General features: G+C 37.7%; 1 protein-coding gene and 1 pseudogene across 10 annotated transcripts in view; one reads left to right on the top strand and one right to left on the bottom strand.

Annotated features, from left to right (window-relative positions):
* Window positions 1-18,545, bottom strand: part of TRMT11 (tRNA methyltransferase 11 homolog) — a 151,559-nt gene that overhangs the window by 97,041 nt on the left and 35,973 nt on the right. Inside the window, exon 13 of one of the 10 annotated variants that reach the window (XM_073893885.1) lies at window positions 1,944-3,522. The exons of 8 other annotated variants lie outside the window; for them this stretch is intronic. In XM_073893885.1, coding sequence (XP_073749986.1) covers window positions 3,478-3,522 — 45 coding nt within the window. In that variant the 3' untranslated portion in view covers window positions 1,944-3,477. Of the gene's footprint in view, window positions 1-1,943; window positions 3,523-11,287; window positions 17,227-18,545 lie in introns of those variants that run through there. One more of the 10 variants, XM_025865262.2, reaches the window with a different exon arrangement.
* Window positions 1,319-1,954, top strand: LOC112817998 (large ribosomal subunit protein eL18-like; annotated as a pseudogene).

Raw genomic sequence — 18,545 nt, 5'->3', positions numbered from 1 at the left:
CCTGGCAACGTTAAGTAACCAGAGTAGATGAAGAGGCTAAACAAGTGATTTCCACACTTTAAGACATTAAGAGACAGGGAAGGACTAGGGCTCAGACTGATGTTTGGGCACTGGAAATATAAATCTGAGTTAGAATGTTCTACTTCACCTTAGAAAATTGAGGGCTAATCAGCTTCTCATCCAATTTCACTAGCCATCTCAAACTGAAAAAAATCTAATCAGAAATAAAACCTCACTTCCTACATACTTCTGTAAATTCAGATTCTACTGCATGTAAATTGATGTGATTTTGAGAACAGATGTAAAGACAATTAGAAAATACAAAGTCTAATTTTTTATCCTGGTTTCAGTATCAAAATGGTATCTACAAATATTATCTCAAATACAACAATCTTCAAAATATTTTTTACATTTTCCTTATTCCTGTATGAGATGAACACCTTTGTCCTTTTCCTCATATCTAATACTTAATAAAAGCCCAGGTGTAGCCAAAATAAAATTACATTGACTGATTTGTTTATTCACAAACTATTTTTGCCACAGTTTAAAAAAAAAAAATCACACAAAATCCAAATTATTAAACCTGCCCAGATTTCCTGATTCATTACAAAAAAAGAAAAAAGGACTTCCTTGTGGCCCCCTTCTGCCACTCCGTGCTGCGGCCTGCATTCCGTTTCACTTATCCACAGGATTCTACTTTCCGTTCCTAGGAATTTTGTTGGTCCGTCTCTCTTGCTCTCTCTGCTGTGAAGGCTTCATTCTCTTGTGAGTTTCTTTATTATCTTTTTCATGGTCTCAGGAAGAACACAGGACAACCTGCGTTGTCAGCCCACCACCTTGGACTGGAACCCCTTTCCCATACTCCTGCAGTGCCTGCTAGCTCCTCATTTGATGAGTACCTCAGCAAGCTCAGTAAGGGAATTAGTGAAAAGAAAAATACTACCCTAGAGACTGTAAGAAGTAACAACATCCATTTTCTCAGCACAAGAAGAAAAACTACCATGCCTGAGGCACTTTAACTATATGACCCAATAAACAGGTATAGGGCTACAGACATACCAGGCACTGTTCCAGTACTTCATGTACATGGACTCATTCAATCCTTACAATGACGGTTTAAGAACAGCACTGTAATTATCTCCGTTTTACAGATAGGAAACTGAGGCACAGAAAGGTTAACTAACTTGTCCATGGTCACACAACTCTTGAGTAAAAAAGCCAAGATACAAATACATCTCCAGAGACTGAGCCCTTAACCTTCATGCTGTATTGCTTCTTACACACCATTAAAAAAATAAACCATGAGCTCTTGCCGGACCTGGCTTAGCAGGAGGTGCCATCATGGGAGTCGACATCCGCCGCAACAAGGACCGAAAGGTTGGGCGCAAGGAGCCCGAGAGCCAGGACATCGACCTGAGACTGTTGGTCAAGCTGTACAGGTTTCTGGCCAGACGAACCAACTCTACCTTTAACCAAGTCGTGCTGAAGAGGTTGTTCATGAGTCGCACCAACCGGCCACCTCTGTCCCTTTCCCGGATGATTCAGAAGATGAAGCTGCCTGGCCGGGAAAATAAAACAGCTGTGGTTGTAGGGACAACAACCGACGACCTGTGCGTGTCCAGGAGGTGCCCAAACTGAAGGTGTGCACGCTGCGTGTGAGCAGCCGTGCCCGGAGCCGCATCCTCAAGGCTGGAGGCAAGAGCCTCACCTTCGACCAGCTGGCCCTAGACTCCCCCAAGGGCTGTGGCACCGTCTTGTTCTCTGGCCCACGCAAGGGCCGAGAGGTGTACAGGCATTTTGGCAAGGCCCCGGGAACCCCGCACAGCCACACCAAACCCTACGTGAGATCCAAGGGCCGGAAGTTCGAGCACGCCAGAGGCCGCAGGGCCAGCTGAGGCTACAAAAACTAATCCCAGATCCTGCCTTGTTATTAAAGATTTTGAATGCTAAAATAAATAAATAAATAAATCAACCAACCAACCAACCATGAGAATAAAGGTAGAGTATCGAATCTAAAGAGTACCACTTAAATTTTATGACACTCAGCATATTATATACTCCTGCAAACACATGAAAACATGCCAATGGTTACTAGCCAACTTCAGGCTATATAATTTCCAAAAGATAAAAGATAAATCTTATCTGATCAACCTGTAGGTATACGATTAAAGAATACCAAGTGAAAGGTGGCACTTACTAGCTATTTATTATGGGCCAAAAACAATACAAATGTTTTAGATAAACTCATCAGCTCTAAGAGGTAAGTACACTACGAGCATCCCTTAAAGATGAGGAATTAAAGAGTACAGGCCCAGGAGAGCACAGTGGGTAAGTGACAGAGCCAGGATCTAAACATAGGTCTATTTGGCCCCTGATACCATACTCTTAACTGCAACATAATGAGGGTTTCTCCAAAAGAGCTTTTTCCTCAACTCAAGGAGTATCTCTGGGGATCTAGGTAATAAACTAAGGCTTTGGTAGCTGAGCTGCCTACCCACAAAGCAACAGAACTGGATCAGAAGTACTATTAACTTCATTCTAGCAACTAGGAGGACTATTTCAATGACACAAAATTTTTATACCAGAAGGACATCGAGGGAGCCACAGAGATGCCTGAGGGATACCATAATCCTAGGAGTACTGTCGACTTCAGAGGAGGACTCCAGTCTGGTCCACATCTCAGGACTGTTCCTGGGACAGCAGCAATATCGAACAATCCAGCATTTAACCTTGGCTTGCGCATTTCAGCTGCACCAGAAGTCTGACTGAAGAGTCAGCCAAAAGGAAGGGATATGCCATCATCTGTTCCTCCAGGTATTCTAACTTCGGTCCTTATACCAAATAAGATCTCCAGAAAACATGTCCACTTCCTGAGCTACGTTAGCTTAATCCTGGCAGAAATGTCTTTACTCGGTTATATTTTAGAGCTCTGTCCAGATGCCGACATCGCTCCTGCTGCTCCACTTCTCACAGCTCCATGCCTCATGCTCCACCTCGTCATCGAAACAGAAGCCTGGGTCAAATGCCTCGCCCTTTTCCTCTCACATCGAGTCAGACCTCAAATCTTCCATTCTGCATCCTAAATGTCTCAAATCCACTTCTCTTCGCCCACAATGCTGGTACTAGAGTTTCAGCTTCCGCGTCTTTCCTTGCTTTCTTCCCCTAAATGGCCAGTTGCCATGCCTTCGGTGGCTCCCTCTCCAGTCTATTTTCCTTGCTGAGACCGAACTCAACTTGCTCAAATGCAAATCTAACATGCCAGCATTTGTGGCTAAAATCCAAATGGGTTCAAACTCTCCCCAATTCTGAGGCTTTCCCCTTACTGTCTGGGAGTCAGATTCAACTGCACATCAGTTTGCTGAATGTCCTCTCCGTTTCCTCTCCTGCACAGGAGGAATCAAAACGTGAGGTGCTTCCCAGCTCTGGCTTCTGTCTTCTCTTCTCCCTGTGCCGCTTCCAGGCCGTGCACGATCACCTCTATGTCGAAATGCACTGTGGACTACTTCCGGGAATGTTCTGGAGCTGCAGTGGTGAAGAAGAGAGGAGAGATTCCAGCATGCAGGCTTAGAGTAAGACAGCGGAGGACGGGCTGGAGACCGACTCCGGCTCAGTTGCCAGCGGGTTTAGACCACCTGTGCTGCCAATACACAGCTCACCCAGGGAAGCAGAAGTAGGATACAAAAGCTGAAACACAATGGGAGACAGGCTTCCTCATAGGCCAAAGAGACAGCTTAACAAAGCAGCTTGTCTTTGACCTAAAGGACATAAATAGGACAAACTGGTGATAAAAAGCAGAGAATATGATGATCAGAGTAAGAGACTGGAAATGAACAGCAGGAGCCTAGAAAACCCAAAAGTAATAATTAAGACCTATGCTAAAAATGGTTATCAAGAAGACAAGTACTACTGGGGCGCCTGGTGGTTCAGTCAGTTAAGCGTCTGCCTTCGGCTCAGGTCATGGTCCCGGGGTCCTGGGATCGAGCCCCACGTCGGGCTCCCTGCTCAGCAGGGAGCCTGCTTCTTCCTTTCCCTCTGGTCCCTCCACCCTGCTTGTGCTCTCTCTCTCAAATAAATAAATAGGGCGCCTGGGTGGCTCAGATGATTAAGTGTTTGCCTTCAGTTCAGGTCATGATCCTGGGATCCTGAGATCGAGCCCCACGTCAGGCTCCCTGCTCGGTGGGGAGTCTGCTTCTCCCTCTCCCTCTGCCTTTCCACCCTGCTCATGCTTTATTGCACTCTCTCTCAAATAAATAAAATCTTAAAAAAAGAAAACATGTACTACTATGGTATATTTATTTATCTGAGTAGTTTAGACCTCAAGACTTCCTCAGAATAGACTAAAAGCAAAATAAGCCCCTACCAGACCATGCGTTCAGTGGTACAGGGATCTAGAGGCAGAGAACTATATGCTCCTGGAAGAAGTTAGGAAAGGCTATAACCTTAGAGATGCAACCTCTGGGAGGAAAAAAATTCCTAGTTTATCTATCTCTCAGGGAGTACAGAATAATCAATGTGAGGTATGTGTTTGGGTCCTGTGCTGGAATGCCTTCTTCTACAAGGCTGATTGTGAAATGAGACATTCATTAACAAAAACTCCTGGAAAACCCAAAAGCTCCAAATCTCTTGTGCAGTCAGAGATCTGCCAAGAGCTGCTCCATTACCTAGCAGCATTAAGTCCTGCTTCAGGGTAAGCAAGATACTCCAAGAATGTCAGCTACCACTTTCATCTAAGTGGAAACATCATGGTTCATAAAATGTTCCACATGAAACATCAGTATTACCTGTAGTCTGTCAAACATCATTACAAACATGTCATATACATGTAAATATCATACACCTATGAACAATACGCATTTAAAATATACCCCTTCCATATGAAATCTACTATTTGCAACTGTTCAGAATTTATGTTACCTTGATGCTAAAGAAAATGGCAAACTTCATAAGTTTTTTTTCTTTTTTCTCTCTTTCATCCTATCTTTAGTTTATCAGGGCTCACACTTGAGATGATGATATTCAACTCTACATATTTTTCATCACCTTTTCATGACTCCTCTCTATTCACATTCCCTGCCCATCTCAACCAAGAATATCTGCAGATTTTTTTTTCAACTCCATATCTCAAAGACCAAAGTGTCTACCTAAAAGGAGAAGAGTATCCTCAAGCAACACAACCCTTGATGTCCCTCATTACTCAAGCTTGCCCCAGTGTTTGACTGCTGGTTTCCCCAACACTTTCAAACCTACCACTATCAGTCATTGTATCATCTATGTATCCTAAGACCTGAGTTCTGCCAGTTTTTAGTAAGCAAGAAAATATTTCATGGAAAATAAAAACACACAAAGAATTAGGAAATGCCCAGAGAGAAAACTATGGCAGTGAACGTTTACAGACTATCCCAAATTTCATAACCACCAGTTAAATTTTGGAGCATGTTAGTAGTTAAGGAGCTATGAATAAAATATTAAGATTATTGGTTATACTATTTCTTAGACACTTGCCATTTAAAAAATTTTATTACTGAAGTATAGTGAATATACAGTGATATTAGTTTCAGGTGTACAACACAGTGATTCAATAATTTTATACATTACTCAATGCTCACAATAAATGTCTATCACCATCAGTCACCACACATGACAATATTATTGACTATACCCCCTATGCTGTACATGTCTTCATTGCCATCACCCATTTATTTTATAACTGGAAGTTTGTACCTCTTAATCCCCTTTACCTATTTTGCTCATTCCCCCCCCACCCACTTCCCCTCTGGTAACCACCAGTTTGTTCTCTGTATTTAAGAGTCAGTTTGTTTGTTCATTTGTTTTTTAGATTCCACAGCTAAGTGAAATCATGTAGTGTTTGCCTTTCTCTGTCTGATTTCACTTAGCATAATACCCTCTAGGTCCATCCATATTGTCACAAATGGCAAAAAAAAAAACCAAAACATCATTTTTTATGTCTGCATAGTATTTCCTTGTATATATACACCAGATCTTCTTTATTCATTCATCAATTGATGGACTCTTGGGTTGCTTCTATGTCTTGGCAATTGTGAATAATGCTGCAATAAACATAGGGTTGCATATATCTTTTCAAATTCATGTTTTTAATCTCTTTGGATAAATATCCAGTAGTGGAATTATTGGATCACATGGTATTCCTATTTTTAATTTTGTGAGGAAAATTACTATTTTCCATACTGTTTTCCACAGTGGTTGCACCAATTTACATTCCCACCAACAGGGTTCCTGTTTCTCCACATCCTTGCCAACATTTGCTATTTCTTGTCATTTTGATACTAGCCATTCTGACTGGTGTGAGGTGATATCTCATTGTGGTTCTGATTTGTATTTCCCTGATGATTAGTGATGTTGAGTATCTCTTCATGTGTCTGTTGGTCATCTGCATGTCTTCTTTGGAAAAATGTCTATTCAAGTCCTCTGTCCATTTTTTAATCAGGTTGCTTTTTTTCTGGTGTTGAGCTTTATAAGTTCTTTACATACTTCGCACATTAACCCCTTATTGAACATATCACTTCTTTATAACAGAGTTTCTGCAGGAAAATCTGTACTAGCCTTAGATGGCTATATAATGGAATTATACTGCTTTCAAACCTATCACTTAACCTCGTAAGATAATCAGCATAAATGTGACAAGAAATAACAAGTTCTGATTTAAGAAAGCAACTTATATTTATAACTATGTGTTTTACAAAAGTCAATTATATTCTGCATCTTTTCCTAGCAGATCATTATGTAAATTTTGCAGATAAGGAAATGGAAACTGAACAAGTTTAAGTAATCTGCCACAAATGACACAGCCAATAAGTAGCATTTGCAGAATTATGGCCTAGATCAGACTTTGAATCCCATGCTTTTTCCATCAAACTTCTTTTTTCAGTAGAAATTATATCAAAACAACAGTCAAAGAGTTAACTTCCCACATGATGGATTAGTGGGTCATTCAAAATGGAGTTTGACAGAGGACATTCCTCATAGAATAGCGACATTATGGTAGCACATATTTCTGATCTAAGCTTTCAGACAGAACCCCTTTAACCACTGTCCCACCCAGCCAATTTCCTGTCCTATCAGTACTGCTAATTCTAAACATAAACCACTCGAGGAATTTTAACACACTTGCCAAAGAAACCAAAGTCAGTCTTACAATTGGTAGTGTACTTTTATGTGTACACTGCCCTCTGCTGGCTTAAGTAGATAAATCCTTCTTTATGGTATTTCCTGATGTGAGTTAATGATTGTTTAAAGGACAGCTGACTGTACATCTGACACTCAGTCCCTCACTGTTTTTGAGTCCTGTTTGCTGTAAACATATCTAGAATCATAGAGCACCAGCATGACCAGGATGGCCATCTTCCTTCAGAAAACATTAGCACTTATTCACACCATTTCATTTTTTAAAGAATGATGTGGAAATATACAAATACAAATCCACCTTGGTGACTCTAAAGTATATCACTGTCATCCATGTCCAACCTAGAACTGCAAAGTATTCTCTACTCAAAGAAAGAAAAAGTACATAAACTAGACCTTGTTCAAGTTAATCCTTATTCAAGTTAATTATTTTTACAACTCTACATCAAAAAGAGTAAGAAAAAGAAGACATTAAAAGCCACTTATAATTTAATATTTTTTAATCTCAATGGGAATAAATTCTTAAGAAAAGAAACAAAATTGTATGTTTTGCAGTAACATTTGAAGCAGATACTTTAGATGGAACTAATGACACCCTGAATTGCACCGTGAGAATACATACATAAAGAGTGCTTCTCAAACTGGGCATCATAAACTGCTCAGACTTTAAAGGAACTAAAGATTCTTCACTGAAAACTCCACTTAGGTAAAACTATCCTTCTAATTACTGCTTTCTCCCAGAAACTTGCCACTCTTTGTTATCATCTCCTCCTTAAACAGAGGGGAGGTGTTATGATTTTCCACAATATGGTGATTCAGCTACCTTTTTGGTTTGCTTCTCATTAGAAATGAGGCCTAGGTATCCTGGGACTCAAACGTTTTTGTAATACTGATTTTTGAAGAGCAATGTCAGGGTAATGACAAAATTCTATGTACTTTCAAACAGAAAACTTTTAGTGAGCCATAACTATCTGTTCCTACTCTTCCTTCAAATAGATGATTTAAATATTGTTGAATTTGATTACTTTTATTCCAGAGGGCCCCAAATAATCCCTGAGCAGTTACTATTCATTCCATAAGTATTTACTGAGTTGAGCAAAACCGTCAAGATCTGTGAATTTACAGGGCTTATATGCAAGTAGAAGACAGACGTTAAAGAATATATACCCAAACATATACTTACTAACTGTGATTAAACACTGGGAAGAAAGGGTTGGCATAAGCATATGAGACAGCTAGCAAGACAGGGTGAAGAGTATGGACAAAAAAGGCTTCCCTAAGAAGTAATTTATCCGAGAACTAAAAGAGGAATTAAACTTATAGAAAGAGAAGGGGAGAAAACACTGTAGGGAACACGAGAGGAAACACAATGTGAGAAGACTCTGAGACTAGAAAGAGAGAAGTACACTCAGGGAACTGAAGACAGGCCAGTGTGGTTAAAACTCGGTCACAACAAAAGCAAAGGTGACACACAATGAAATGGGAGACAGGCCAGAAATGGACCAGGCTGGCCTTGAAGCTTATGTGAAGGATTCTGCATTTCATTCTAAATTCCACAGAAAGTCCTTAATGGCTTTAAGCAGGGGAGCTTCGATATCTATTTACATTCTGGAGTCAGATGTACTACCAATGTGCCATGAGATCACAGGTAAGAGCTTACCTATGTACATTCTTAAAGATACTCTGGCTACTGTGTAGAAGAATATAATGGCAGGAGAAAGTGCAGGAGCAGGGAAAGCAGCTAGGAGACTGCAAGAGCAGTAGCCCCGGAAAGCAGCAATGCCCCACGTGCTTCAGATGGAGGGAGGAAAGGAGAAAAACATATGCAAAAAAAAACCAGAAAAACATACACAAAAAAAAACAATCATCCACTCAATTATCTCAAGACAGATTTCTGGAAGTTACCTTAACTCCTGTCACCCTCAGCCCAATTATCCAATCAGTCAGCAAGTCCTGTCTACCTCCCCAAAAAACTCTCAATCCTATTAACTCCTCTACAATCTCCAATTCTACCTTTCTTAGTTTACAGCTTCATCATCTTTGCATGACCATGCCAGGAGCCTCCACACTGGTACCACAGATATCTTTCCACAATTCAAACTTGCCTGCATAAAACACCAACTTTTTTTATTATTATTATTATGTTATGTTAGTCACCATACAGTACATCATCAGTTTTTGATGTAGTGTTCCATGATTCATTGCTTGCGTATAACACCCAGTGCTCCATGCAATACGTGCCCTCTTTAATACCCATCACCGGGCTAACCCATCCCCCCACCACCCTCTCCTCTGAAACCCTCAGTTAAACATCAACTTCTGCCACTCTCCTAACTAATAACCCTCATGGCTTGCCATCACCAGAAAGATAAACTTGAAGTTCTTTGGTATGTACAGATCTTCAGGAGTAGGCATTCTTTGGGGCTCAACTTTGCTTCCAACCATCCCCCCTGCCCCCGCCAAATACTTAGTATTTCATTCACACTAAAATGTGTAGGGGTCCCTGAATGCTCTACAACCCCTCTCATGCGTCTGTACCTTTACTCAAAATACTGGCTTCCTCTCTTGACTTGAGCACCATTTTCTCAGGTAGATGCTCTCTGGTGTTCACATAGCACCTTGCAAAGATCACTACAGAACCAAACACATGAGGCTAAAACGGATTGGGTGACCATTTCTCTTACTGTGCAAGGTCTCTAAGGATAGGGAATATGACTTCTCAGTTTAACCTCATCATCTTACACAAATGGTCCCATAAACACATGCTGAGTGATGAAAGCCAGGGCTTTCTCCCCAGGGAACATGTAACCAAGTCAGGGAAAGAAAACATACAAAAATATGAGAAGTACGTGAATGTAAAAATCATTAAAAGACAGTTTTGTTTCTCATTTCTCATAGCACCTTTTATAAAATTTCACCTGTCCTCAAGACCTTATCTTAATATGTTTATTCACCTCCAGCAAAAACTTACAACCTTCTTTACAGAGAAAAAGGGAGTCATCGGGTGAGTTTCCTCAACTTCCTTGCCCCCACCCCATCCTCTACTACAGACTGGATCCCCCCCAACCCTATCCTCTACTATAAACAACCCCTTGCTTCACCTCTCACACCACCTCCATCCACATTCTGACTAAAGCCAAAGTTCTCTCTGTGTCCTTTTACTGCCAAAAAGTTACTTTCTTGGAATCCCTCAAACTTTGATGAAAATACCTGAGAATAATCATCAATGTATAAAATTACCATTTAAAAACAAGGGATAACCCCTAGAAAAGTGTCAGTTTGGGGATGAAGCTGTAGAAGTCTACAGCCATTCATAAGAAATCCAAATGACTTCTATTATAATTATGCGTCAGGTTTAAGTTGTCCTTTTTTACTTACTGACAGTTCCTGATAATGAGATAATGATTTCTTCTACCTCACTAGTATTAACCGTAAGTCATTTATATCTCAGAGTGACAGTAGTTTATACAAAACAGCAGTTCCATTGCAAACAACTGAGTACAAATGGCTTATGAAACTTATTCTATGATAAGTGAAAACCAATGATGCTGTCATAATGAAAGCCACTAAACTAACAATGCTCATCTAACTTTTTTAAGAAAGACTCACTCCTGTATTCTTGAAATGGATTAAAGCTATGATATATACTCTTACATAAGGTGAGAGGAAGAAGGCCAAGAGATGGAAGAGAAAAACAGTGGGTACACTCTCTTTCTTGTAATCAGTAGAGAGTGAAATGGAAGGTAAATGACAGTGCTGAATGTAAGGGGCCTCAGTTCAGCGTCAGGGTAATTACCCATGTCCGGCTTTTGTTTAAAAATCCTGCTCCCCTTATCAAAGCTTCCCACTGTTCTACATCTGGTACTGGACAGTAGCTATAGAAACCACTTGTGCTAAAGTTATACACTATAAACAGCACTAGGCCATTTCCAACCAAGGACAAGCAGGTCAAAAGTCTGGCATCCAATACTATTAAGAGAAATCTCTAGCATTATTCTTAATGGGAACAAGGTAGGATCAGAAATATTTATCCCTAAATTAGGTACTCATATATAATCTGTACTATTTTAAAAATTTCATTTCTTGGCAAGATATTAAGTTACCTAAAGTCTATTAAAATATTTTAATATTAAAATCTTCATTGAGTTCTGAAAATGAGTAACATTTAGTGATGCAACTTTGACATCAGGCACTCAGCACGTACTTTCTTTCTAACTGTAAAAAGACCATCATGGATATTCATGCTATCATGATGATACAAAACTATAAGTACTTTCTACATGCTTTCCACTAAAAATACACTAATTTTATAAAATTCAAAATTTAACCTCAAATATTAAAAGAATACAGAGCTGACAAACCAGATAAAAATGAAATGACAACTTATTAGTTATTATATCCAAATATTTAATTAAGTAAGTAGCAAAGGATGAATAATAGACCAAGATATGCACTGGCATGCACAGTCTATGATGTAGACTTTAATTTTATTTTGCTTTAATTTGGAGACTACTCTCCTAGTTGACTTTTTTAAACTGTCACAGTCCATTAAAAGAAAAAGAAAAATACACATGTATTTATATAAAGATCAAAAACAAGCAAAATTAATTTACTTACAGATCAATTCAATAGCAATACTACTACAAAGGAATGCAAGAGTGATTCCTGTAACAGTCAGATTAGTGGTTACACCTGCAGGAAGAGATCAGAAATAGCCACCAAAAGGGGTGCTTCTGCGGTGCTATAATCCTAACCTCGGTGGTAGTTATAGAGATGTTCACTTTACAATTATTCATTAAACTGTATATATGTTTTAGGCAAAAAAATATATGTTTAAAAATCTCATGGTTGTATTCCTGGTGGGTCATGGAGGGGGGAAGAAGACATATATATTCATGGCTGAATTTGAAAAATACTAGAAAGATAATTCTAAGTTAACTGTATCATAAGTAAAGAAAAAAAAAATAGCAAGTAGAAAATCGGCCATTCAAGAACTTTAAAAGAAGTTCCAGAGGATCATGCAGATTCCACACGTAAACTTCCCATTTCCCTACCCATTCATACCTTGGGACTCCCAGATCAAACTTTATATTTTGAAATATAAAGATTCTAAGATTCTATAATATAACATGAGAATGTTAAAGACTGCTTTACTATCATAGCTTGAAAATATGATCATTACAGCTGGAGCATAATGACAGATGCTCTCTACCTTCAGAGAACTGCATTTTTCCTGCAAATAAAAGAGATATATACTAGAATCCAGGTATCTTAAATGATTACCTTCCTGGAGTAGCTAGGGGATAAACTTGCTTTTTCTTGGTTTACCAGAAACAACAATTTGAAATCATGATAGTATTAACAAAATATCCAGTTTGGCAAAATCATTTAGTTGCAGATGTATAAAAGTCAAATGATGACTCTTTAAGATTTAAATTCAAGGAAAAGCACCAATTACAGCTAAAGCAAGCCATTCAGAACAAGATAACATGAGATAAGTAGATGACATAATCCTTTAAACTTCAACAAGATATGCAGCATCACCAGGCTTCTACCTACTCTTTTTTTTTTTTTTAAGATTTTATTTATTTATTTGACAGAGAGAGAGAGGGAACACAAGCAGGGGGAGTGGGAGAGGGAGAAGCAGGCTTCCCGCCGAGCAGGGAGCCCGATGCGGGGCTCGATCCCAGGACCCTAGGATCATGACCTGAGCCGTAGGCAGATGCTTAACGACTGAGCCACCCAGGCGCCCCTCTATCTACTCTTAAAAGCCTTTTTCAAAGATCTCAAGTCAAAACATAATTTATAGATAATATAAATAGTTTCCTTCTGACTCACTATACGAAATAATTTTTTAAAAGAGTCCTTCTTAGTCTTTCTCTCTCTCATACATAGACATTTGGCTGGTGATGAATACTTTACTGTATTAGGACCTCCATTCAAGTTCATATCTAATTACCATGTTCTTACTTTGTATCACCTGGTCTTATTTTTCTCACTGATAACTGAAGCAGCGTCTCCTTCCCACTGGGCACGTTGTATGACTGAAATCTTCACACCTAATCTCTAATCTTTCATAGCTCTAATCGAAAAGAAAATATCCACTGTCCTGGCATTAATCCTGAGAACGGATAAAGCATAATGAAATAGGCACAAGCATTATGTCAGCAAATCACCAGTTCATGACTAGCAACACTACTATCATTCTAACATGTAATCTACTTATCACAAAGACTAATTTCTTCTACTTCAAGTCATCCTTAAGTCATTTTCTCAAACACAAGACCTTGGTGTCTCTTCTCTCCCTTCATCATTTAGAACATGTTACAATGTTAATGGTTGTTTCTCTCTCCATAGCTTCAAAATCTCCTGGTCCATGAGTCAAATCCCTCAGTTTTGGACACCTGCCATTCAGATTAATGAAGCATTGTTCATCAGCTTCGTGTTAGTGGACTCTTTATTCAATCCAAAATTTTAAAAATTAACATTAATTCTCATCACCTGCCACTATGACCTCCCAATATTCCCTATTTTAAATCATCTGAACTATACTGACTAGCTCACATAATATAACTTTAGTCTAAATTAGTGCCCATATAATACCTAGAATTCAACTTACCTATACTTCAGTACTTCTCAAATCACAGCATGTCAGGTAAACAAGTCACAAAACAAACAGGGCACATGATGGCTCATTTAGTGCAACAGCAACTTAAGATACTTTTTTTTTTTTTACACTTAAACATACTATAGAATAGACTTTAAAAGCTGCATGAATGTTTAAAAAGATTTTAAGGAAGTTTCAAAAATGAGTACTTTGGATACTCTTTCATCTGTCCAAGTATACCATTGGAAAAGGTTGACAAGGTACTGTTTTAGGCAATTTTCATTGAAGATGTAACTATTACACTCATATTTTGGTCTGTTCTGGACAACTCTGGAAATTGGCATTTTTTTCCAATGAACTTTATATAAGAAAAATGTTTTACAGAAGTAACCACTGTGACCACAAATATATATATAGCACCATCAACCACATGTTGTATCAACAGGAAAAATGAATTCTAGTAAAATAAATCACATTCTACCATGGCCCCATGAACAATGAGGAAAAACGATCTTTAAAAAGAAACTAGAAATATGCCACTCAAGAATATTTGCCTTTTAGGGGGTGGGAGGATGGGTTAGCCTGGTGACGGGTATTAAAGCGGGCACGCTCTGCATGGAGCACTGGGTGTTATGCACAAACAATGAGTCATGGAACACTACATCAAAAACTAATGATGTAATGTATGGTGATTAACATAACAATAAAAAAATTTTTAAAAAAAGAATATTTGCCTTTTAACCCTGGCATGTTCCAAAAGCAGAAACTGTCTTGGTAAAGAGGCAATATGATGCATAAAAAAGATCAAAGAATTTCAAGTACAAAGAAGAGTTTTGGTCTCAACTCAGCTACTTCCTAGTCTCTAAAATTAGCAAAATAACATGATCAGATGGGTATGAAAGCTCTGTAAACAATAAGTAGCATAAATCATTCCCTTCTCTTTCAGACTGTATTAACAGGGACTAATGGCTTCTCTTATCAGGTCTTTTCATTAATATGGGTAGCAAAAATTTTCTTCTTTACTACTAATGCTCGACAAGCAAGTCTAAAAACTATAGCAATAATGAAAAGACAAAATTTTACAATACACCTACATTCTTGAGACAGTTTTCTCATTTATAACTTAAGTTTACATTCTAAAAGGGGAGAGGGAGAACACTTTATAACAATGTATCAAGTGGGCCAAAAGTTATACTGAAGTTAAACCTAACAAGTGACAAACCCAAAATGCAGAAAGACAGTACACAAGAGTGTAAAAATCTACAATTAATAGTCTTCCACTGCCAAAGTCAACAACGCTGAACAAGGCTGAGGATAATTTGTTAGACGCGTATGAGAAATGTTTGACAATTTTATGTCATCACTTGAATTATAAAGGACTAGGATCTTGCTGCAATTATATACAGTCCTCTCCATACAAACAGAAGGTAGAAATGAAGTGATTAATTCAAAACCAAACATGATTAACATGACAAAGTACTTTCAGTTATAGTACACTGCATACTAGTTAAAACTCACTGATTAAATTTGATCTTATAAAGTAAAGACTGTTTCAAAAAATTATTTGAGCACTAGGCTTTTTCCTTGTTTTTTAAATCAATTTGAAAGGACAAAAGTAAAATAATAAAAACAAACAAAAATTAACACTGCCTTTCTAGGTTTAAAAACATCTAAGGTGAGTGCCCTTAGTCAGCATTTACATGCGTAGATCATTCTCTACGTCTTCCAAGTATCAAACAGACTGCCTACAGAAATATTATAAATCTGGAAAGAGTACTGGAAAAAAAAGATTTTCTTAAATAAATTAAACTTAAAGGAAAGCAAATGCAAAATGACAACAGGTCTCAATTTTGCCACTAAGATAGAAATGACTGGTTTATTATGTGGTCCCCATTATTAGAGTACTTTCTCTATATTTTCTTCTGAACAGTGTTTCAGGCCATCATAACTATCATATGGTGCAAGTACTACTTATGGAGGCCACAGAATAAAGAATACTGATGTCATTCATTTTACTTTCTAATATCAAGACTTACAACTATAAAATCTACAGGTACTATTTCTATTTTTTACATGTATTACTCATGTGCCTGGCACATAAATGTTATTACTAACTCAAATAATTACATTAAGTGCTGTGATTTCTAAGAGCTGCAGTGTTACTAATTTAAATTATTATATGCCTTACTTCCCTCAAAATACTAAAAGACAAACACATACATGAAAAGTAACTGACTGGAAGAGCATGAAGAAAGCATACTTTAACATGCAACAGAGGCCTCTTATTCATTGTGATACATGTTGGTAATTGTTAGTGATATGGACTGAATTGTGTCCCCCGAAAATTCATATACTGAAGCCCTAACCCACAATATGACTGTACTTGGAGACTGAGCCTTAAAGGAGATGATTAAAGTTAAATGAAATCATAAGGGTGGGGCTCTAATCTAATAGGACTGATGTCCCTGTAAGCAGAGAGAGAAACCAAGAGTATGTGCATACAGAGGACATAGCAAGAAGGTGGCTATCTGCAATCCAGCAAGAGAGGTCTCATCAGAAACCAAACCTGTTGGCACCTTGACCTTGGGCTTCCAGCCTCCTCAACGATAAGAGAATAAACTTCTGTTATTTAAGTCACTCAGTCTGTGGTATTCTGCTATGGTAGCCTAAACAGACTAATACTACAGTCAGTTAATTGAAAAAGTCAGTAAAAGCAGGAAAAAATGAAAAAGTTTTGTAAATATACTGAAATTTTAACTTAAAAAACCAAATATTCATTTATCAATCTTTTGATATAGAATCAGGACATACAAAGATTTTCAGTTTTGGCTTCTGTAAAATGATGCAAGAACTTAAAGACTGTTAAAAGCAATCTGGGTAGAGAAACCTAGAATGGGCTAACTTTTCCAACCCTTTTTAGTCATCTCACCCATTCCCAGTCCAAGAGTCTTTCTTCACAACTCACTTTATCCTATCTTTCTCAAGTATTGCATTTAGCTTTTCTAGAAATGACAACTTTATTCTTACACTCACATTTCACTGGTCTAACTAGCATTTAGTTAGACTACATAATTACCATACCAAATATAACTGACTTAAACAGTTCACAAAACAAACACAACTGATTCATGGCAAACAGACAATTCAGCTGGTAGGTACAGAAGTGTACACACATAGTAGAGATCAAGCAAGTCAACAGCTGGAAGTATCTGACATGTTACAGGCATAAGTATTGGTGTTTTAGAACAAAAATGGCCAGTACTAGTTAATCAACTGAGTTTGAAATGGAGGTTACTTAAGAGGACTTCTGTATATCCAAATAAATGTTGTCCATCCAAAATTGTCACTTCAGAAGGTTGTCATTGTGTCAAACAACTTGGAAACCCCTCTTTTAGAATTTCTGAATCTTCTTAATGTTTTAAATATTTAATGGTAGATCATCATCCTTGGAACAGGTTCTGATTTTCAAAAAACAACAATTAAATGACCAGTCTGCTATAAAATGTGAGCACCAAAGTCCAGTAACACAATTTGAAGAAAAGCAAGGTGTTACTATACAGCAAAATAACTGTTTAATATTAATATATTTTTTCAAATATAAATCTAAAAGTTTCAAGAATATACAGAATAATTATGATATAAATATGAGTACAAGATGCCACCCCAAGGATATCGTTTGAATATAAACTTGTTTTAAAAATGACAACCACTTATGTTAATTATATCACATATACCTGTATATAAATACACAAATACATACACACCTACACAACCACCCTTGAGTGAACACAAATCAACTATTTATATACATAAACAGCTTAAGCTTTCTGAAATGTCCTGATATTGGAGCCTGATTACTGAAGAGAGTTTATGTCACATTGAATCTTATTCAGTAATGAAAAGGAGTCACTAAAGTTTTGGCATAAAGAAGTTAGGAAGAGTCATTTAACAATTAGGAACTAGAGGTGTGAAAAACGGAAAAGAGATAATTTAGGAGATGATCAGCACAAACCAGGTGTATGGTAATAAGATCTAAGTTAGAGACAGATAGCAAATGAAAACTAAAAGGACAAAAATAAGAAATATATAATAATATATTCAAAAAGCACTGTATAAATATTAGTTTTCATTACTGTGAAAGAATCCTTAAGCTATGAATTAGATGAAAAAAATCAAATGCAGAGATGAGTATGACAAAATCTTCAGGCAGTAACACTCTGTTCTTTCCTGCTTACCCTACAGATCAAAAACATAGATGGGGCTTACTAAAGTTTAGTGAATTTGGGAAAGCTATGGTTGTCAATCCAGATAAGTACGGCCCAAGGAGCATTCTGTAGATTTAATTAAGTTCCATTATGAGGCATTATTCATATCAATTCTGATCTGGATATGAAATAACAGATGTTTTGCTCTTCTCAAGAATTGTGTGTGTGTGTGTGTGTGTGTGTGTGTGTGTGTGTGTGTGTGTGTGTATTAGAGAGAGAGAGAGAGAGAGAGAGAGAGAACAGGTGTTGGGCCCTAACAGATAACAGCAAATTACTTTTTCCATTATATAAAGTGACATTTTCTCTTCAGAATAGTCTGTAATCGAGTAGGTCTTGCTTTTGGAGAAAAAATGGTAACTAGTAGATTGCTAATTAAACAACAGTTGTTTAACTAAGTGTGCTTTTTTTTTTAACTGCATTAGTGGCAAAGATGAGAAGTTAAGGTCAACTTCTATTTCTATTCTGCTATTCAACTTCTCTATCCAACTCCTACCCTCTAAATTCCACCAAAT

This window comes from Callorhinus ursinus, unplaced genomic scaffold (genome assembly GCF_003265705.2).
Source record: "Callorhinus ursinus isolate GAN/ISIS: 27379988/994484 unplaced genomic scaffold, GSC_fseal_2.0 scaffold6, whole genome shotgun sequence".
Classification (NCBI taxonomy): domain Eukaryota; kingdom Metazoa; phylum Chordata; class Mammalia; order Carnivora; family Otariidae; genus Callorhinus; species Callorhinus ursinus.
Note: the sequence above shows the minus strand (reverse complement) of the source record. Positions and strands in the feature narration are given on the sequence as shown.